Here is a 23,233-nt window from a genome sequence, read left to right on the forward strand (position 1 = left end):
CTTGGAAAAATTATGTGATCTAATCCACCTTTGTTCCCCTTTTGCTCTAACGAAATCAGAGAGCATAGATCTAATTCAATTGGATTATGGAGGATGGCCAGGAGGGTCTTATGCATGCTAATCTGCATTTGATGTGGAATTTGCTTTCAATTCTTGAACTGTTGTTCCAAGTTTATTGTGTAACTGATGATTATGTAACTGGGATTTGTTTTTCCATTCAAAAAATATGTCACATCCCAAATCTCGTAAACATGTCAGTAACCATAATCATGCATCATAAACATCATGTTTAATTGTTAAGCTTTTGTTGAGTGCTTGTTATTTTCCTTGGTGGCTTAACTATTGTTGAGAGTTATGAAATTAACCCGGCCTTACAATGTTCTTTTAGTTAAGTCCTGCATAGGCATAGTGGGTGGATCCATTTAAAATGTGTTCATCTCGTATTGTAATCGCTGCACCAAAATTCTTAGAATTTTCAGAACACTGGAATACCTTTTATGGAGTTGAGAAGATAAGGAAAAGAGGATTTGCTGTTTTTAGAAACAAAAAACACTTACACGTGGGCCCACTTGAACTGGCCGGCCCACCTCCCTCTCCTCCCATACGGCTGCAGCAGTAGCACCCCTTCCTTCACTCTCTTTCACTCTCACTCCCACTCCCTCTCTCCCAACCGAACAAAACAAGGGGTAGCAGCAGCTCCTCTCCACTCCTCTCCCTTTCTCCCCCAAAAATCTCTCTCAAGAACTTGGAATCAAGGTATGCATGTGGTACCATTGCTTTCTCCACATCCCTAGCTCTCCATCCATCCAAGTATTTCTCGCATGCACGGAGTTTTGACATCGTTCTTCATCTCCCATGTTCTTTGGTTGAGGCAACAAGGATCAATAGCTTGTCCCCCTCTTCTCCAAGCTTTCCCTCTAATTTTCTTCCCCAACCGACGGTCACCAACCTTGACAAGAACCTTGGGTAAGTATCCTAGGATCCCATGGAGAGAATGCACGTTCTTAGTTCGGTTTTGGATAGGTTTTTAAGCTGCAATGGGGAAATGGTGAAACACCATTGTGTTCTTGATGTTTCAGAGCCAATAGAAGGATTTTGGAGGGGATATAACCCGTGAATCGTGTTCGTTGGTGGGTAGATGAAGTTTATAATCCATGCATTAGTGGTTATACATGCTTATGTGGATTGGGTTGAGACATGCAAGTTGAATCGACCGACGAATCGTTGAAAGACTCACCTCTGCCAGAACTTGGAAGTTTCAGATTCTAGTGCAAAAGTTCCAGGGTAAAGTGAGTTAAAACATCACATGAACCCCTACCCGGAAGTTTCAAATTCTAGCCCGGAAATTCCAGGTTAATGCATTTTAGCCAAACCGAGAGCCCCTGTTCGGAACCCCACTTGGACTTTCTGAGCACCCGGAAGTTCAGACCTCAATTTAGAACTTCCGGTTTAAATAGAACTTGCCAATTCGAGAACCCCTATTTGAAGCTAAACTTGGATGTTTCAGCTCACCCGGAAGTTCTTAGCTTAATTCAGAACTTTCGGTTTAATCCAATTTTCGCAACTCGGGGACCCTTTCCCGAAAGATAGTACGGAGGTTCCGACCACTCGAAAGTTCCGACCTTGACCCAGAACTTCTGAGTCAATCAAAAGTTGCAACCCGAGGACCCATGTTCAGAGTATGATCTAGAATTTCTGACAGCCCGAAAGTTTTGACCTAAATCTGGAACTTCCGGATTTCTGTTAGAATGTCAGACGAAACTTGGAGCGTATACTTCGTTGTTCTATCGCATGTCTTTGCACACTTAGCTTGTTGTACTGCATCCTCGTGTTTTATGCATCTTGTAGCCTACCTCATTGCACCTCATTCATGCTCATCGCATTGCATGTGTTTTTCTTTACAGAACGAAAGACCAGAGCGTGACGCGGGTGCAATCGAGGGTGATCCGAAGTTTGTTGCTGTGAATTGTGAAGCTGAGCACCAATACAAGCATCTAAACATATTTTACCTTATACTTTGGATCACGTGGAGTCTCAATTGATAAATTACCGCTTTATGTATGTTATGCATGTCAGTGAGTCTTGTTTAGTTTTATAGTTAGAACTTATGTTAATGTATCTCCTACCTTGAACTATTGATGTTTCCTATCCTTGTAACATGAGTATAACATATCGTTATCTAACTTAAAAAGTTATCCGAGATGCTTAGCAATGCATATGTCACTGGTAGAAGTCGAACGGTGGTTCGACCATCGTTCGTGAGCCTAGGTCTTATTAATGTTCACAAAGATAATGATGATGTTGGTTTGTATGAGTTGTGAGGATGAGACAATATGTGGGTGATGCTAAGGGTAGGTCGGGAGATAAACCTAAATGACATAGACCGCTTGCATCGATTAAGCATCGTCCGTTGTTGCAGTTAGCTTTAGCACTTTTCTGTACTTATCATGTATCCGTATATAAGACGGATGAGCTGAATACCTTTGTAGTTGTGACTCTTTGACATGCGAGTCTATAGTGTTGTGGGTATAATAGGCTTGTAGAGGTAGTTTGTTTGGGGAATAGTTCTAGATGACCTCCGCACCTATAGGCGAATGTTCAAACGGTTGGTGCTTATTGGAAAAGGTTGTCACAAGTACCCCTTGTGTGGACTTTAGCAGGTCGCACAAGCCGAATGGTCCTCATATCATGTGGGTAAAGATGTACCCCTACAGGATGTAAGATCAATTCAAATTGTCGTGCTCTCGATCATGAGCATGCTTTTGTCTATTTGCATCAGTCATAGATTTCTGATGTTGGAAGTGGTTGTAATGGTTGAGGTTGGTCATGAGATGGTTTCTTATACAGATATGTTTACGATGTTGATATCTGGATAGGAGGGTACAATTGGTTAAGTTGTAGGTGCTCACATTCTTATGTCAAAACTGCTTTGCTTTGGGGGCATTTTAGACTTTTTTTTAGCAACATTTTGAGATGTAGAGTTTCCAGTGCCACTACAAGTTTGAACCATGAAAATTTAGATCCCTTCTAATTACTCTAGTAGAAGTATTTCTCTATTTGATAGTGATATCATTTCTTTCGGGTCCTTTATTTATCTCAGAGCCCCTCTAAAAGCAAAGCACGAAACCTAGCGGAAACCCTCCTCTTCTCTCCACGGAAGAAAGCACAAAACCCTTTGCTCCCTTCCCGATGGTCGGCTACTACGCCTCCCCCGCCGTGGTGGCCACCATCCAGATCTTTCAATTGAGCAATCCTGCATGTAAGAAATACTATCTCTTAATATATAGGCTTTTGCTTTGGGTGTCATTTCAAACTTCTTTTATCAACATTTTGAGATGTAAAGCTTCCAATGCCACTGCAAGTTTGAACCATGAAAATCAGCTGAGCCTCCGAAAGAAAAGAAAAAAGAGAGGGAAAAAGGAGGAGATTCAAGAAAAGGTCTTGCAAGCAAGTAATGATATTCCATTCTCGAGGTTTTGGAACATCAAAATCTATGTCCTTGACTCCTCCAATCTTTTGTTTCTCTTCAAGAGGTCCTTTCAATCCCTAAGTTTATAGCCAAATCTTGATATTACTGCCCAAAATGTTGAAATCTTGACGTATGTAAATCTTTGTGCTATCTAGAGAATCACTGGTTGTAATCCCACATTTATACGATGAAGCTTGATGCTTCTAATTATTCTATATACAAGACATCCTTTACTACATGGATTTGTATAAACCAATTGTGAGAGACAAGATACCCAATGAATGTAGTTACTAAGAAGGAATGGAGGGTGATCAATCGGAAGTCAGTTGATATGATTCATTTATATGTCAACTGCAATATTTTTTCATCACATTGCTAATGACACCACTGCACTTAAATTGTGGCAAAAATTGGAATTAATGTATGAGCGAAAGACCAACTTTGAACAAAGCTTAGATGGTCAAGTGTCTTGCAAAGCTAGAATACCGAGATAGCAACAATGTTATTGCATACTCGATTGTCTTCTAAGGCCAAGTTGATGATGAAGTTCAAGCATTGTTGTGCTGTTTATAACCCACATGACTGTCTATATGATAATGATAGCATTTCTTTTTAGGTCCATCCTTTATCCTAGAATTAAGGACGACAATCAGGTGTGATGGGTACGGGTAGTGCTCTCCCATATTGTTGGTGAATCAGGAACCAGGGGTCCCCAAATCCCAAGGCCGGACCAGCAATCCGCCACGCCCTCCCGCGGGGATCATCTCCGCGAGGTACGAAAAGACTAAGTCCCGGGAGAGGGCGCTCGGGGCCATGAACAGTGGTCCCCGAGTACCCGGGTTCCCCGATGATCTGCGAAGACCAAGTGACTGGAAAGAGAGTGCTCGGGGTCATGAACAGTGGCCCCCCCGAACAGTGGCCCCCGAGCACCCGAGTACCCCGAGGATCCAAGGAAGGTAATTCCGGGAGAGAGTGCTCGGGGCTGCGAACAGTGGCCCCCGAGCACTCGGTTCCCCGAGGATCCAAACAGTCAATTCCGGGAGAGAGTGCTCGGGGCCGTGAACAGTGGCCCCAAGCACTCGGTTCCCCGAGGACCAAGAGAGGGCGTTTCCGGGAGAGAGTGCACAGGGAGGTGAACAGTGACCCCTGAGCACTTGGTTCCCCGACGGCCCAAGAAGTCCTTCATCGGTGGCCCCCACAGGAGTCCAGCGGTGAGGTATCAGTCAGTGAAAGGCCCGATGCCGCATTTAAGAGGGCGTGTGGCCTGTCACCTCCAACTGCTCCTGTCACGCTCGGTGTCAGTCCCTGCCACATTCTGGTAGAAGGGCGTGGGGACATTTAATGCACGGGTCCCGTCCCGCGTCATCCGACGCGCCTCGGGATAGCATCGCAAGGCCCGAGGCGCCCCGCCTGCCGTCCTGCTATGTCAGACGAACAAGACCGGGCGGGCAAGCCGGGCTGCTCTGCGGCTGCCCGGTGGGCCCTCTCCACGGCGCCTGTTGCCAGCGCCATCATGACGACCGAGACTGGGCGGGGGGCGCATTTTCAACCCCCCGTCACTTCGCACAGTAGCCCATGATGACTGCCTTTCCATTTATGGAGCCTTGGAACTCGTGCCCTCCCTTTCGGGGCACGCTACTGCCAGCGAGTATTTAAGGGAGCCGGCGGGCACGGACAAAAGAAGAACTTTCAGGGAACTCGGATACACATTCTCAGAGGCTGAAGAGCACCTTAGTACAAGCACAGAAGCTGAGACCACCGAAGAACAAGGAGCCCGAAGCTCTAGGATAGACAAACATTCTTGTAACCAGCAACATTCCTGAGAGACATTCTCAGGACATTTATAGGATCCACACAGGAGTCGGGAAGGCCTTCCGGCAAGGTTTCTACTGGCCTACAGCTCTCCAGGATGCTTCCGAGTTGGTTCGACGCTATAGGGCGTGCCAGTTTCACGCAAAGCAGATTCACCAGCCAGCTCAGGCTCTCCACACCATCCCCCTGTCATGGCCCTTCGCGGTCTAGGGGCTGGACATTCTGGGACCATTCCTCCGAGCAATCGGGGCTATGAGTACCTCTACGTCACCATCGACAAGTTTACCAAGTGGCCGGAGGCGGTTCCAGTCATCAAGGTTACCAAGAACACGGCGCTTCAGTTCATCCGCAGTATCACAAGTCGCTTCGGCATCCCGAACAGGATCATCACCGACAATGGCACTCAGTTCACAAGTGCCCTGTTCGGGGACTACTGCGAGGACCTCAGCATCAAGCTCTGCTTCGCCTCAGTCGCTCATCCTCGGAGCAATGGGCAGGTCGAGCGCGCCAATGCTGAGATACTGAAGGGGCTCAAAACCCGGACCTACGACGTGCTCACAAAGCACGGGAAAGGGTGGATCGATGAGCTGCCTGCTGTGCTATGGGCCAATCGAACCACGCCGAGTCGCGCCACCGGGGAGATGCCTTTCTTCCTCATGTACGGCGCTGAGGCGGTCCTCCCCTCCGAGCTCACTCTTGGCTCCCCTCGGGTGCATGCCTACTCCGAAGGCAAACAGGAACACCTAAGGCGCGACGACGTCAACTACTTGGAAGAGCACCAGCGGCGTGCCGCCGTCTGAGCAGCCCGCTACCAGCAAAGCCTGCGGCGCTATCATCAGCGTCACATCCGGGCCTGGTCTCTCGAGGTGGGGGATCTAGTTCTCCGACGCATCCAATCATGCGAAGGAAGGAATAAACTATCCCCTATGTGGGAAGGCCCCTTTACCATGATCGGTGTCCCGCGAGAAGGCTCTTTTCGGCTGGCTGCAGAGAACGGGCAGCCGCTCCCAAATGCGTTAACATCGAGCATCTGTGCAAGTTCTATCCGTAGGTGGCATGTATGTGCTCGGGCCAACGAGGCCGGGGGTCCCCCCCGCCCAAGTTGGCCGGGGGCTACCACTAACCATGTAAGTCACCCATGTAAGTCACCCAGTCTTGTACAGAATTGTCAATATATATTACCATTCTCCAGTTCTTATTTCAAATTTTATTTTTTCTCTAGAATCCATATGTTTAATATGTCTGGTGAGATGCTCGATTGTGCGAGAAAAACATGCTCTCTCATTTTCCCTGTTGATAAAAGAATCCCGATCGGTATGCGCGTAGTCAGTTGTCGCCTGACCTAAGTCTGTTGTGGTAGGCTGTGGTGTTCGGTGTCATGGCAGTACCCTGAGCATCACCGAGCCTCTGGGGTTCTTGGGTAATACTACCGCTCGAGCAAAGAGTGGTCGGGAGCCTAGACCCCAGGGGCGAGCTGTCGGTGCTCGGCCTGGTCAGTCCTTCTCGGGCGCCACCAAGCCATAGGACCTCTGGGTTATGCCTCTGTCTGCATACTTCGCCGGTCCCGGTATTCAAGAGGTCTCAGGTCGAAAATGAGAGCAGTCTATAATGAGTACCGCACTAACAGAGCGCACAAAACAAAGAGCCTTTTCCTATTTTTCTTATGCTACAGAGCAACAACCAAGAACAAAAGCAGCTTGACCGCGAGGGCCTCAGTGCCCAGGTCGCTGCTCGGGCCCAGGGGGTCCTCGGGTAGTCCTACCACTCGGGCATGAGTGGTCGGGACTGCCTAGCCCCGGGCTCCCTCTCATGCTTCCCGGTGCTCGGGCGCTCCGACCGAAGGAACCAAGTTCCCGGGCACCCTGAGCTCGGAGCGCATACCTCTCTTGGATCGGTCGGCTGAAAAGCTAACAGCTGTCCGGTGAGTGGTTAAAGTCATACGAATTTACATTCAGCAACCTACTATTCCCGAGCTATCCTCGGGGCCCTCGCATTCTAATTTGTTCGGCGAGATGGTCTCCTCGCGCACAAAACCCTGCCCACGTGTTCACTTTTTTGGAACGACAGAAAGAACAATAGAAAGGTGTACCGTACGAATGGCAATGTCTGACCGAAGTCCTTCATGGTGGTCGTGGTGTTCGACCCGCTTAAAAGTACCCCGGGCACTACCGATCCTCTGGGGTTCTCGGGTAATCCTACCGCTCGAGCAAAGAGCGGTCGGGAGCCTAGACCCTGGGGGTGGGCTGTTGGTGCTTGGTCCGGTCCGTCCTAGCCCGGGCACCACCAAACCGTGGGGACTCTTCGTCGCATTTCCACCCGCACGCGTCTCCGGTCTGCTTGTTTGAGTGGTCACAAAATGGGAAAGCATTCACTGGTCGTGGCGTGCTCCGTGCTGGATCGACCTATCTCCCGAGCACGGAAGTTCGTGCCTTTGTCTCTTGACTTAGCCGCTGCGGACTCGCGAGGGCTCAGGGGTGAACGCGCGAAGAGGCCTCACTACTCGGGTGATGAGTGGTCGGGGCGACTTCGTTCTCGAGGGGGGAAAGGTCGGGCTCAGTCCGACTAAGTACTCCTCGGGACATCAAGTGAAAAGAGCAGAGACTTCATCAAGCATCAAGACAGTACTGGAGTTGCGATCCCAAGGAAAGGCTTCCATTATATTCAAAAAGGACAACTGTTCAAAGGGATCACTCCCATATTTACATCAAGTCAAAGAAAAAGAAAAATACAAAAGCCTAATCTAGGTCGGTGGGCTCAGGAGGCGACGAGGAGTCCTCGCTGCTGCTGCCACTGCTCGACAACGGCGGTGGCTCCCGCATGAAGCAAGCTGCCACCTCAGCGGTGACACCCCGGACAGCCTCCCGGGCGGCCTCCTCCTCGGCCTCGACCACCCCTTCCCGGGCTGGCTCCAGCGAGAAGTTGGGGTCCCGGCTCCGGTAACAGGCCATGATGTGCTCGGCCACTACTTGGGCCAGACCACGCCCTTCTCGGGAGGTAAACTCCTGCACGGCCCGGGGAAGCGCCTTCAGTCGCCGGCTGATCTCCTCGAAGCTGAGGGCGATGTGGCCGATGGTCGCTCGCTCCATCCCCTTCTCGCCCATGTAGACTCGCCAGAGCCCGGCCACCCTCACAGACCTCCGTGCTTGCCGAAGGATGTCTCGCATCATCAGCTTGACGATGGCCCACTCGGTGGTAACGGTCTCGAGCTCGTCCTTCGCGATCTGCAGCCACTCCTCAAGGCTTAGCTCCTCGGCCGCGCTGGTCGGGACGGCGCTGGGCGCCGGGGCTTCGGCTTGCTTCTGCTTCACCTGCTCGGCGAGGGTAGAGAGGGCTTGTTCCCAGGCAGTCAGCTCTGACTCCCACTTGGCGGCCTGCTCCTCACGAGCAATTAAAGCCACCGACGCCGAGGCAGCCTCTGCTTCACGGTGAGTCAGCTGCTCCTCCCGGGCATCCAGAGCCGTCGCTGTAATTCCGACGTCGTTCTCGCGGATCGCGACCTCCTCCTCCCGACGGTGGACTTCGGCGCGGCTCCGCTCAAGCTCGTCCTTCCGACGGGCTAAGTCTGCCTGGGAGGCCTCCACCGCCTTCTCGCGCGGCAGGATGACATCCAACAGAGCTCGCACCAGTCGCTCCCTAGCGAGCAGCTCTGCGGCCCGCCGCCGCGAGATCTCACCCAAGCGGGTGGCTTCCTCTTGCGCGGCGATGGCCTCCTCGCACACTTCATCCAGGGTCTCCCGCTCCGCGTCCATCGCGCACCTCTCCCTCTCATGGGCGGCGCGGGTCGAGGCGATGCGGGCCTCCAAAAGACGGCTGACCTCCTCCAGCTGCCCCATCTCCTCTACGAGGGCGGCGCGCTCAGCCTCGAGCTGTGCTCGTTCCCCTGCCACGGTCGCCTTCAACCGCTCGATCACCTCCCGGGCGCTTCCTAGCACGTCCGGGAGGGGTTCCGCGGCCTGGTTGGATGGTGGCCGGGCGCTGGGTCCCCTGCGAGCCCTCTCTACATTGGCGCTCGGGGTCCCCGACTGCTGCCTTGACGGCGCCGCCCTCGCCGTGGCCATCTGCCCCGCCCTTGAAGTACTAGGGGCGGGCTCAGCCGGCACCGGCGGCTCGGGTGCGGCCGCTGCCCTCGGCTCAGGGCTCGACGGCGCCTGCGGCTCCGGCTCGGCCAGCGCGCTCGGCTCAGGCGTGCTCGGCTCTGGGGTGGGAGCCAGCCTTGGTGCTTCCGGTCACCGTTGGTCCCAACGGCGTCCTTGGGCGGCTTGAAAGCAAAAACAGGTTAGTCCCCGAACTCACTCCGGGCGAAACATGCTCAGGGAAAAGAAGAACATCCAGTTGGGGCGGACCCGCTCCCGCAGAGGCACCAGGCAGCGGCGCAGGTAGTCTGCCACCACCATCACCAACGTAAGGCCGGGCCGGCGCAGGTAGTCAATGCGGTCCAGGACCGGCTGCATCCGCTTGTCCTCCACCGGCGCCGCCTCCTAGATTGACCTCTGGGGCTTCGCCGCCAGCTCCGGCAATGTGAGATGGTCGTGGGGACTGACGTCGACGTAGACCCAGTCGCGCCGCCAGTCATCCCACTTGCTCTGCAGCACTTGGGGGATGTACAGCTCCGCCAAGCCATCTCGTAGCCGAAAGTTGCAACATCCGGTGACATCCGTGGTGGAGAAGCCCCTCTTCTTCCCGCCTGGCCGCAGCACGAAGAAGTGGCGAAATAGCGACACCGACGGCGGCACTCTGACGAACATCTCGCAGAAATGCGCGAAGATCGTCAAGATGACGACCGAGTTTGGGCTGAGGTGCGCCAGTTGGATCCCGAACGTATCGAGGATCTAGAGGAAGAAGGTTGAGAACGGCGGCACAAGCCCGGCCGCCACGAAGGAGACGAAGATGACGATGCACTCCGGCTGGTCCGTGACGAGCGAGAAGCTCGCTGGCCTCACCACGGAGGCCTCCCGCTGGCCTTCGGGCACCATCATCTTCCGCACCTTGTCCGCCGCCTCCTCATTGATGAACCGTGACTCCGGCAGTATGTTATCGGGTGTCTTGTCACGACGGATACCTCCCGCTCTCGGCAATATGTCGGGGTGGGAGATGTGCTGGAACGGTGGGGGAAGAAGGGTGCGCTATTCGCCTAAGGGAGGGCGAGAGCTCTGGAGCGCAAGGAAGAAGAAGAAGGTTCGATAGCGAAAATGGCCTAAAGGGGCGGCGGTTCGCTCCCCTCCTCTTTTTATACCCCAGGGATTTCAAATGACGCTTGCCGCGGCGCACTCGGCGAGACGAGCTTCCTCGGCCGGCGCAACCGCCAGGAGAATCTCCCTCGGGCCGCGCGGATGTCAGCAGTCGTCAGGCGCACTACTCTCGATCTGCGTAGTTGCCACACGCGCCGCCTGCCTCGTTATCACGCGCCGCTCGCCTCGTTATCACGCGCCTCGGAAGTCGACTGGACTCGCGTCCGTTCGGCTCCCCGCTGGGCCGTACCATAAGCCTGGGCCGGAGAGGCCAGCGCCTAAAAGCATGCCACGTGGCATCAGTGCTGGGTTCGGCCTCGATGAAGACGAAGGCCCCATCCGCAGTCTCTGGGCCATCGCCTGCCAATGGGCCCGGGGGCTGCTGTCGGTGAATCAGGAACCAGGGGTCCCTGAATCCCGAGGCTGGGCCAGCAATCTGCCACGCGGTGCCCTCCCGCGGGGATCATCTCCGCGAGGTACGAAAAGACTAAGTCCCGGGAGAGGGCGCTCGGGGCCATGAACAGTGATCCCCGAGTACCCGGGTTCCTCGATGATCTGCGAAGACCAAGTGACCGGAAAGAGAGTGCTCGGGGTCATGAACAGTGGCCCCCCCCGAACAATGGCCCCCGAGCACCCTAGTACCCCGAGGACCCAAGGAAGGTAATTCCGGGAGAGAGTGCTCGGGACTGCGAACAGCGGCCCCCGAGCACTCGGTTCCCCGAGGATCCGAACAGTCAATTCCGGGAGAGAGTGCTCGGGGCCGTGAACAGTGACCCCCAAGCACTCGGTTCCCCGAGGACCAAGAGAGGGCGTTTTCGGAAGAGAGTGCTCGGGGAGGTGAACAGTGACCCCCGAGCACTCGGTTCCCCGACGGCCCAAGAAGTCCTTCATCGGTGGCCCCCACAGGGGTCCAGCGGTGAGGTGTCAGTCAGTGAAAGACCCGATACCGCATTTAAGAGGGCGCGTGGCCTGTCACCTCCAACTGCTCCTGCCACGCTCGGTGTCAGTCCCTGCCACATTCTGGCAGAAGGGCGTGGGGACATTTAATGCACGGGTCCTGTCCCGCGTCATCCGACGCGCCTCGGGATAGCATCGCAAGGCCTGAGGCGCCCCGCCTGCCGCCCTGCTATGTCAGACAAACAAGACCGGGCGGGCAAGCTGGGCTGCTCTGCGGCTGCCCGGTGGGCCCTCTTCACGGTGCCTGTTGCCAGCGCCATCATGACGACCGAGACCGGGCGGGGGGCGCGTTTTCAACCCCCCGTCACTTCGCGTAGTAGCCCATGATGACTGCCTTTCCATTTATGGAGCCTTGGAGCTTGTGCCCTCCCTTTCGGGGCACGCTACTACCGGCGAGTATTTAAGGGTGCCGACGGGCACGGACAAAAGAAGAACTTTCAAAGAAGTTGGATACACATTCTCAGAGGCTGAAGAGCACCTTAGTACAAGCACAGAAGCTGAGACCACCGAAGAACAAGGAGCCCAAAGCTCTAGGATAGACAAACATTCTTGTAACCAGCAACATTCCTGAGAGACATTCTCAGGGCATTTATAGCATCCACACAGGAGTAGGGTATTACACTCAGTGCGGCCCGAACCTGTCTAAAAATCTCTCTAGTGCATTTACTGCGTTGTACATTAGATCATTCCACCCCACCTATCATCGCATTTACACCCATTTATTTCTCCCGCAAACATATTCAGAATTATCCCCCCGGCCGAATCTCAAAAAGGGGTCCCTCCGGATCCCTGCGACAAGAGTTCAGCCTCCGACACATATCTATACTCACTAGTTTTTAGCTTGTCCATGGGTATACCCATGAACGGCCATGGGTATACCCATGAACAGCCATGGGCAAAGAGTGGGGAACAAACCTGTCGCTTGTGGGTCTACTCGTTTAGCCACCACGAATGGGCAGCGAGGCACTCAGGCGGCGGGCGACGTATGGGCGGCAACACTCTTGGGAGGGGGCACTTGGGCGATGAACAACTAAGGGGCGGTGGATGGGGAATAGGCAGCGGATGGTAGACGAGCGATGAGGCGGGCAAGCTACGTGCGATGAGGCACTCAGGCACCAAACGGGTAGCAGATTAGGGAGGGGCGGCGGGGTTGGATTGGGGATTAGGGTGGTGGATGCGGGGTTGGATTGGAGAATGGGTCAGACGATGAAGGGGATGTGGGGTTGGATTGGGGACTAAGCCCATCTGTCATATATATAGAACGGCAAACCAGTGTCACGGATATGAGTAAGTTTTTCCCATATCCATACTTGTATACCCGTTGGGTAACGATTTGCACCCATAAACATGACTATGAGCAACAAATAAAAAATAAATCTGACTCTATTAGGGTATTTATCAGTGAGTAAAGGGGTAAAACGGCCATTCCTATACAGAATCCCTCTTAGGGCACCTTTGGGAAAAAGAAAAAATAAGGAATTTTAAAGGATTTGAATTCTGCGGGAAAATTTTCTAAGAATTCCTTTAGAACAAATGATTGACCCTCGAAAATTCTTTTGAAAGTCCTATAGAATGATTTGTTTCATAGGAATTTTGAAGGATTTCTAGCATGAGGTTCAATCTCATAGAAGAATTCCTTGGATTTTATCTCTCTTCTCTCATGCCTATGTTTTTCTTTTGTTGCATTCAAACTATCCACTAGAAGTTTTTGCTATATTTTAAATTCCTATAAGATTACAAGTGTCAATCATGTGTTTTTTCTATTCTTACCTTTTCAAAATCCCTAAAATAAAAGCTCAGTTTTCCCCTAAGACTATCCCCAACGCATTCCCGTCACCATCTGCATTCCCTTCCCGATGGGAAAACGAGCGCGACGGGAAGCGCTCGTGACCTTCAACGGAGTCCCATCGTTAGCTGGTGCGGGACGGGATAAGAAAGAGGTTCCCACGCCCGTGGGAACCTCTCTCCTATCCCTTCATGGAGACACCATGGGAGGAAGTGGGTGGAGGTTGGGCTCGCATGCTCGGGTGGAAGGGGAGGCTGCGAGGGGCGTCGACGGCGGCGCATGCGAGGAGGGCAACGGAAGCTTGGCGCCAACGGCGATGGTCTCCCGGAGGACAGATCCGCACTTTGTGTGGAGGGAAGCATCGACTTATCCGAAGACGGCGCTGCGGAGACGATGAGCGGCACGGGAGGTACCAATTTCTGGCAAAGTAATTCGGATCTGTGGTATTTGTGAGGTTAATCATGAAAGGGTTGAAGTAGGGGCGCGGCTTGTTGTGAGCAGTAGGTCAGTAGGGGGAGGAGCGCCGATGAGGGTAGTGGGGCTGTTTGGCCGTGGCGTCAGGTGACGGCGCCAGAGGGTGGGGGGTGTGCGACGGGAAGGGGACTTGTGGCCTCTGGCGCCCTCTCAGTTTGGACGGTGTCTCGGGTAGGGCCGGTTGGGCGGCACTGGGGGGCCAGATCTGTGTCGTTGCAGTGCATCATCGGACTCAGCAGGGCTTTCAGCGACCTTGCGTGCTCATGGACTCCCTCCTCTGTGGTTGTAGATGGACTCCACCATGCTTGCCGCGCTTGTGTCCAACCTGCAGGACCATGTGCAGGAGGCGGCATCCATGTTGAAGAAGGTGGCCGACGAGAACTTGAGTTCAGACAGCACCCCTGATGCCGCGGAGTTCAACAGAGCACTTCTGGAGATGGAGACCATTGCATCGAACTTGGAGCAGCTTGTATTCCTAGTTGAGGATGCTATGCGGGTTGGTGTCGTGGGAAACCAAGTTGGTTTAGTGAACAATAGCAGTGTGGCCGTTGACGACGAACCTTCAGGATCGAAGGACATTGACAACGATGACGTCCTTCCCACCGACTGGACCCCGGATGACGATCCGTGTGCTGATACAAATGACAGCTTGTCCATTGAGTCAGATCGTTCATGGAGGCTGTAGTCAGGTCGGGAGTGTGTTAAATAGTAGAGTCATATGGTGTCGAGTATTGGATAGCCGGCCTTTTGATAATTTGGGGGTTCAGCTGTCACTTGAACACTGCAAGGCCTCAAGATGTTCAATGTAACAATGCCACGCTGGATATGGTTGTATGATGTGTGAGGTTATGTACTAAAGACTTGTTTACTTTCAGATTTCTAGGATTTGGGATTGCAATGTATGAACTATGAAGCATTGTGGTATGTATAAAGTTGCCGGTTTGTATTTTTTGGGCATGTTGGATGTCATGAATCAGTGGTCACATAGATATGATGGTCTCCCACTGTATTTTTCCCACTGTGGATATGAAATTTAGGGGGCATGATTCATATGTGAATCAGGCGAATATCAACAATGTATTTTTGTTAGGTTGATGTATGATGTCGTATCAAGGCGAATATCAACAATGTATTTTTGTCAGGTTGATGTATGATGTCGTATCAATATAAATGGTGGGGTCCTAGGAGCAATGAGACAGTAATACAATTTGCTTGTTCTATAATTTCCTTGGAACATGCTTGTACTTCATATGCTTGTGCAAATTTTATGGTGACTTGATATCCTTGTACAAGATATTGATGCTTTACCTGAAATTTGCCGTTACATGTTGTTAATTGTCTGTGTGATCATCTATTATTGGTTGAATCCTTTTGTCGAAAAAGAGATTTTACATCAGAATGGACATTATTTTCCTAGTATTTTGTCATAGCTATGGTTCCAGCTCCTGACAATCACTTGCTGGGTATGCATCTGAGAGCTTGGGTAGATGTTATTGGTGCTATCATGGTATACAACCTGCTCAAGTTTGCATGCTTAGTATCATACCTGCTGAGATTTATCTTTCTGGCACATTGTATAGAGGTGGTCATCCTGATATTTGATGACAAAGCTTGTAGTCTGGCATAGGTTTTGCAGGAGCACTTTATTGCGTGACAAATGGAGGTACATTGCAATGTAGAGCTGCATGAGGTGTGCTGCCAGTACAGCGCACTAGGTTGCTGAACTGGCAGGATATGGAAGGCAATTGGGAGGACATTGTGTTACTTTTCATTTGTATTCGTCTAATTTTGATGGTGCATGAAAGTTGAACTGTAACTTGTGTTTTAGGACTATGCAAAAATTGTATTGTGCGTTCATACATTGCGAGTTCGTATGCAAGCTCATGTTCCCTTGTTCTTGTCATGTGCAGTTGCTCCATGGATCCATTTTACGAGAGTTTTCTTCAGGACAGAGTGCAGCGGATGACATGGTCGGGGCCGCCGATGCAGGGGGACCTCCACTGTTGATCCAACGGCAGAGATGAATCATTTTGTGGTTGCGGACAGTCAAGTATTTTTCCCCGCAACGGATCAGGAGGTTGCCTAGTTCAGCCTTGGCAGCGATGACATGGGAACGAAGAAGGTGACCTCCTCAAAGAGGAAGAAGAAGGCGGAGCCGAAGACGGACAAAACAAAATGGACAGACGACGAGGATGAGCTGCTCGTGTCCACATGGTTGAACGTGAGCCAGGATCCGGTAGTTGGAACAGATCAAACTAAGGAGACGTACTGGGGCAGGATTGCCAAGTACTTCAACACGTATAGGAAGCCGAATATGATGCCTAAGTCGGACAAAGCTTTGATCAACCACATGAAGCTCATTACGGACGCAGTTAGCAAGTTTGCGGTGCACGTGAGGAAGGTCGAGCAGCTCAATCCTAGCGGGACCAATGAGCGTGACAAGGTACATACCTCATTTCTGAACATTGATATGATTGGGTGGTAATTGTAGTTGCACATGTAAAACTTGTCTCTTGTTTTATTTCTTTCTTGTTTACTCTTGATTCTCTGCAGTTAAGGTACATGAGATAGTTTCTGTTTCAGTAAATATATACGGCTCAAGACCAGGAATTCTTGAACTAGTCTTTGACTGTGAAATGATTAGGTTGGGTTCCAATGAAGCTAGAGGGCATATGTACTTAGGTCGTGTTCGTTTCCTGCTTCTGGTTCTGCTTCTGCTACTGGCAGAAGCCAGAAGCCAGAAGCCAGAACAAACGGGGTTCTAGAGAAGTGGCTTCTGTAGAAGCCAGAAGCCTGCTTCTGAGGAAAATGAACTAAAGTTGAGAAGCTCGCTGAGATATGCTTTTCTGAGAAGCTATGTGCTGAGAAACCAAAAATTTATTGTAGAAGCCAACAGTCTATTTCTAAAAGTAGCTTTTCAGATAAACCAAAAGCACAGCTTTTCAGAAAAGCTCAAAAGCAGAAGCTCAAACAAACACGGCCTTAGTTCCATGGAACTGGAGGGCATTTGAAGATCCCTCTCCCAACCGAAATTGGCTCCAAAGTGAACTGATGGATATAACAGGTGATGCAAGTGTCAATCAGTTGAGGTCATTCTCTGTTAATGGCCTGGCTGCAAGAGTGAGCTGGACATGGAAGGAGTTTTTTGCGATGGGTATTCAGTGGGCTTCAATATATCATCCTGTACTGTGGTGCATTCTTTCCCTGATATTTTAATTGCTTCTTCTACCACAAGTCAGTAGACATATTAGTGAACTGATCTTACGATAGTCAGCAGACATTATTGAAGAATCTAGGTGGTGGTTTCATCTGGCTCTTTGTTGAACTGGCCAGGGTTAGTCTTGTATGGTTTTTGGTCTTACCTTGGCTGTGTGGTCACCCCATTACTGAGGATGGTAACCTGACATACAGACAGGCAGCTTCTTCTTTTTTAGTCAAGCTCTAATACGACATATATGTGTTCCCACTAAATGGTGCAGAATACAGCGAGTTCCGGTTTTCATTGTAGATCTGGAAGTATATGTTGTACTGTGTTTTATGGAGGGGCATCTGTAGTACTGTTGATGTTCAAATTGTCCTTTATGTTTATCAGAATCTCATGGTTTCCTTGATTCGCAGATGGTACGGGCTTGCACAGTATACAAGGGGATTGAGGGGCAGCCTTTTGCTTACACGCACTGTTGGGTGATGCTTGCCGATCACCCCAAGTGGCATGCCCACGAGTCCACCAAGGCGCAGAAGATACAAGAGGGTGCCGAAGCACAGTCCAGCCCAACTGCTTGCAACGAATTACCGAACGACGCAGCATCTAACGCATCGGCTAAGCTTCCTAGGCTCGTAGGAAGGGACGCAGCTAAAGCGGCTTGTGCTCGAAAATCAGTTTCCAGTACATTTTTGCCTACCGTGTCGGGTGGGATGTACCAAACTCAACTGATCGACATTAGTGAAACAAAGAAGGTTATGGTGGAGCTGAAGAAGGAGCAGATTTCGGTCATACGTCTTCACGCATCCGTCTGAATAAATGATCAGGACAAGCGTATAATGAAGGTCGACTTAGACAGTGTTAGTGGTCTCCTGAGAGAGTACTACATGAAGAGGCAGGAAGAGATCCTGGGGCGATGGAAAGCCAAAGGACATATCCCGTAGCCGCTCGTTGACTACGTGTTTGCAAGGTGCTTCAGCCGATTTGTGAGAACTCTTCGTGGTGCCTACCTGTGTGTAATAATTACCACAACCTTTGGACCTGTGTGTGGAATTGCGATGTCTCCTTTCCATGCTCCATCGATGTAGGGACTCCCATGTTTTTACATGGACCTGATCGCTGTCATCTGACAGGTATTTGTGCATGGATCCCGCTCGTTGCATGGACCTGTCTGCGTTATGATATTACCTCGGTAGAAGTACGAACACATGATCATTTTGCTTCAATGCAGCCTCTGCAATTTCCCGAATGAGTTCACTTGTGTGGTGCCTATTAGTAGCTATGTGTTATGCCCTGCCATGCATCTTACTCGTTTCATGCCATCTTCATTATCAAGCGCATGTAGTCAGCTAATGTGTTGCTTTGATCGATGTTCATTTTTATTTTTTGTGTCATGCAGTAAGCAGTCCGCTGTGGCATGTTCCATTTCCCCAATTTTTCATCAAGAATTCAGATGCATGCTTTATTTCTTTGAGATAATGATGTACTATATGTTCCTTTGGATTGAGATCAGATCACCTAGATTTATGGCATAGAGTTATCAAATAAGCTAGTAGTTCATTGCAGACATACGATCTTTCACTTACGGTACACATTAACGATACAAATTCTTTAGACAATAACGGTGACTACCATTGCATGTGACATAATTAAAACTGACATAACCACTCTACTGTGCTCCATGACAACTCCATAGGTGCTCCACGAGATCATCGCGGAGTTGGTGGTGCAATGCCCAGTTCTGAATTGCTTTAGTGACTTCTATGTATTGCACGAAAGCTTGGTCAGGATTGCGGCGTATTGTCGCTTTCTCGCCCATATAGTCATACACCTCCTCCACATCGATGCCGTCCCTCTCGTCCTCAATGATCATATTGTGCATTATGACACATGCGGTCATAATGTTGTGCAGTGTGCTTTCATTCCACATTCTGCCTGGACCACGAATTATGACGAACCTCGATTGCAAGATGCCAAATGCGCGTTCAACATCTTTCCAGACAGATGCCTGCATGGCCGAGAAATGCATACTCTTGTTCCCCTAGGTGCTGAAATAGGCTTCACTATGGTTGCCCATTCGGGGTAAATTCCATCACCTAGGTAGTACCCCATGTCATACGTGTTACCGTTAATGGTGTATGACACAGGGGGCGTAGTTCCGTCCGTGAGCCTGCTAAAAATGTTAGAGCGGTGCAAAATATTTATGTCATTTAGACTAACGAGCATTCCAAAGAAAGTATGCCATATCCAAAGATCGTACGACGCAACCGCCTCCAAAACTATGGAGGGTTTGCACATATGACCGGTATATGCGTCGTGCCACGCTTTCGGACAGTTCTTCCAAACCCAATGCATGCAGTCGATGCTCGCAACAGTCGATGCTCGCAGCATCCTGGGGAACCCTCTCTACTCGCCAATGGCTAATATTCGAGCAATATCCTCCGCAGTGGGAACGCAGAGGTACCGATCGGAGAAAATCAAGACAACATCTTGCACAAACTTTGTCAGGGTGAGCATCGATGTGCTACCCCTGATCCGAACATACTCATCCACTGCGTCTGCGCTGACTCCGTATGCCAATTGTCGTATGGCAGCTGTCATCTTTTTGGAGGAGGCTTAGGCCCAGCTTTCCGGTGGCATCCCACTTCTTCCGAAACCATGGATTGTGGTTCTCCACAGCTGCAGCAATTCTCGAGAACAATGGGCGACTCATCCGAAACCTTAGAGGGTGAACATTCATTAGTATGGATCACAACCTACAAATATGTATAGCTGGGAAGATGGTCTCACCTACAACGGAATAATGTATCACCATACACTGAGATGTCGGCGAAGTAGTCCCGAAATAGCCTGGCAGCACCTTCCTGGTGCCCACGGTCTATGATCGCATGTCCTGGCACGAAGCCGTGGGGGCGGCAGCGACCTTGGGCAACAACTTGTTCCTCCTCCATGGCGACCAAGAACAACAATTCGTCCTCTTCATCGCTCGAGTCAAATGAGAACATGAACATATCTTCGGACGTAGACGAGCCCATTTTGTCAATGTAAAATGTGGAGGCAATTGTGCTTCTCTGCTATGGTACCCACCCTCTTTTATAGCGACGGCATTCTTCTCATCCAAGGAACCCGTGCTTGACTTCCCCTACAAGCTTCCAGGCATGTGGGCAATTGCTTCCATACGAAGACACTTGAACATGAAGCCAACACGCATGTGCTTCCTGTCTTCCACGAGAAGAATCTTGTTCACGAAGGTAAAAGCGAAACAGGTTCGGAAATAAGACTATTGTACGAAACACATGTACATACTACTATTTTATTATTGGTTGCTGCCATGAAATGGGTAGCCTGCATCCGCATCTGCTCTTCGGATTTTGGAAAACAACAATACATAGAAAGATAGTGGTAGAGAGATTTAAAATATTGTATATTTATGGTGGAAATGATACAATATTTGTATATACAGCCGTATTGTATGCGTCGTTGCAGTTATAAGAAAATTATAGAATACTAGTTGACTGCCCGTGCGTTGCAACGGAAACAAAAATTGTACAAGATGACATCAAGCATATGCGAAAGCTATGAACTTTAGAGTCAGGAATTACATTGAAGATGCCAAAAAAATAATGCAATGACTGGATTATGAACCTTAGCAGGAATCTTGTAAGCAGCTAATTTTAAGAATAAAAAATATTCCTGATAAAAGCAAAAATGTACACTACATTGGATTCTAGACCTTGCCTATGTCGTAAGGACCTCTCTGTAGACGATGTTCCTCGTATATGTCCCACTTTGCTTTGAGCACTTCTTTTTTTTTTGGCATCAGCTGGGACGGTGAGGATCCTGATGTTCGCTCTGGCGGTGGCTCTAGATAGCGCAACGTATAACTGACCATGAGAGAACACTGGCTCGGGCAGGTAAATGCCGACGTTGGGGATGGTCTGCCCCTGTGCCTTGTTGACTGTCATGGCGAAGCTGAGCCTGATAGGAAACTGCTTCCTTTTAAACTGGAAAGGGAACATTTCATCATCAGAGGGGCACAGGGGGATCCGAGGTAGAAAAACCCTCTTTGCAGCATGCTGCCCCAGCACAATCTCTGCATCGATGGCATTTCTCTGGAATCCCTAGACCACCAGCCTCGTTCCATTGCAAAGTCCATTCGCGGGGTCAATGTTCCTAAGTAATATGATAGGACAGTTCATCTTAAGCTTCAGAACATGTGGAGGCAGCCCGTTAGGTGTCAACGAGATAAGAAACTCAGAGAGTAGTTGTCGGAGGATTAACTCCAGTCGCAGGGATCCCGAGAGACCCCTTTTTAGAGATTCGGCCGGGGGGATGATCCTGAGTATGTTCATCGGAGAAATAAATAGGAATGAATACAACTGCCGGTGGTGGTGGAATGACCTAGTGCAAAAAGAAGTAAATGCACCAGAATTTAGACAGGTTCGGGCCGCACGGGGGCGTAACATCTTACTCCTGTATGGATACTATAAATGCCCTGAGGAAGTCCCTCAAGGATGTTGCTGGTTACAAGAATGTTGATCTATCTTAGAGTCTGGGGCTCTTTGTTCTTCAGCCTGTCTCGTGCTGCTCACTTCTCAGCCGTGTTTCTCTTGTGCTGTATTCTTATCTATGCTTGTGCGCCCTCTCTCTTTTCCATACTTTTCCAGGATGCATTCAGCTGCTTTCTTCTGTGCCGCCGGCTGCTTTAAATACCCGCCGGCAGCAACGTGCCCCGAACAGGAGGGAGGGGGCACGAGTTCCGAGACACCATAAATGGAAAGGGCTTCATCATTTCCTTTGAGCGAAGTGACCGGGGGTGGAAAATGCGGCACACGCCCGGTCATCCGTCACCATAAATGGCTTGGCAATGGGCGCCGTGGAGAGGGTCCACCGGGCAGCCGCAGAGCGGCCCGGCGTGCCCGCCCTGTCTTGTTCCCCTGCCACAGCAGCACGGCAGACGGAATGCCTCGGCCCTCACGACGTTATCCTGAGACGGGCCGGATGGCACGGGACGGGACCCGTGCAATTAATAACCCCACGCCTCTCTGTCAAAACGTGGCAGGAACTGACGCTGAGCGCGGCGGGAGCAGTTGGAGGTGACAGGCCACGCACGCTCTTTAAATGCGGCCTCGGGCCTTTGACTGGCTGACACCTCATCGGTGGGCCCCTCGGGGGCCTCTGCCAGGGGGCTTTCTGGGTCGTCGGGGTACAGAGAGCTCGGGGTACTGTTCATCTCCCCGAGCACTCTCTCCTGAGAATGCCCTTTCTTGTCCTCCGGGAACCGAGTGCTCGGGGTACTGTTCACCTCCGCGAGCACTCTCTCCCGGGCACACTTGTACGGATCCTAGGGGAATCGAGTGCTCGGGGGCTACTGCACGCAGCCCCGAGCACTCTCTCCCAGAACTTCCTTCGGTGGGTCCTCGGGATACTTGGGTGCTCAGGGGCCACCGCCAGCGGCCCCGGGCACGTTTCTCCCGGTACTTAGCTCTCCTGGTCATCGGGGGACTAGGGTGCTCGGAGGCCACCGTACACCTTCCCGAGCACCTTCTTCCCGGTACTTAGATTTTGTGGATCATCGGGGAACTGGGGTACTCGGGGGGCCACGGACTGCAGCCCCGAGCACCTTCTCCCGGGACTTGATCTTTTCTCACCTTGCGGGATAGACTCCGTGGGATGGCGCCATGTGGCGGATGGCTGGCCTGGCCTCGGGATTCGGGGACCCCCGGTTCCTGATACACCGATAGTAGTAGTTATGGGGATCGTCTTCTGCATGATCAAAGCTATAATACACCACCTCCTCCCCTCGAAAGCGACCGATCATCTTCATATTAATCTGGTCTACACAATCATTCCGTGTGGACAAGATGGCTCTCGAGGTGATGTAGTTTGGATCCGACATACAATATAGATTTACCAATTGTAATGCGCATATAGGCCAGCACCAAACTGCACACAAGGCACTACACTTGAATGCAACATTCAGGAGAAGTTCAGATTAGCAAATTGTGAGGTTAGCCTGAGCAAAGATGGAATATGAGTACAAGATTAGAAAACATTGGAGGGTCTAAACACCAAAAGGTTGATCTCATTAGGAGATACATCTAAAACACATTCTAGAGTTAAAATCCATTGTCACACTATGAAACTTTCAACCATAACACCCCAGGATAAAAACTAATGCTTCAGAATCACATGAAAGGTGAATTTCAGTACCAGAGCGGACCTAAAAAAAAAGGTAAACCAAACTACGATTCTTAAAAGAAACAAGGGTCTTCTAGGGACTTTTTTCTTTACAGTTCTACACT

General features: G+C 50.8%; 2 protein-coding genes across 2 annotated transcripts; one reads left to right on the forward strand and one right to left on the reverse strand.

Annotated features, from left to right (window-relative positions):
• The first annotated feature begins 15,833 nt into the window (after positions 1 to 15,833).
• LOC133895029 (glutathione S-transferase T3-like) lies at positions 15,834 to 17,743 on the forward strand. The gene is made up of 4 exons (XM_062335242.1): positions 15,834 to 16,169; positions 16,280 to 16,284; positions 16,371 to 16,431; positions 17,345 to 17,743. Exons 1-4 carry the CDS (start codon positions 15,834 to 15,836, stop codon positions 17,741 to 17,743), a joined length of 801 nt encoding a protein of 266 aa, XP_062191226.1.
• Positions 17,744 to 18,597: 854 nt separating this feature from the next.
• LOC133895030 (uncharacterized) lies at positions 18,598 to 18,942 on the reverse strand. The gene has a single exon (XM_062335243.1). It carries the CDS (start codon positions 18,940 to 18,942, stop codon positions 18,598 to 18,600), a length of 345 nt encoding a protein of 114 aa, XP_062191227.1.
• Between the last annotated feature and the right edge of the window lie 4,291 nt (positions 18,943 to 23,233).

The sequence above is a fragment of the Phragmites australis genome, chromosome 16 (assembly GCF_958298935.1).
Source record: "Phragmites australis chromosome 16, lpPhrAust1.1, whole genome shotgun sequence".
Taxonomy (NCBI): Eukaryota; Viridiplantae; Streptophyta; class Magnoliopsida; order Poales; family Poaceae; genus Phragmites; species Phragmites australis.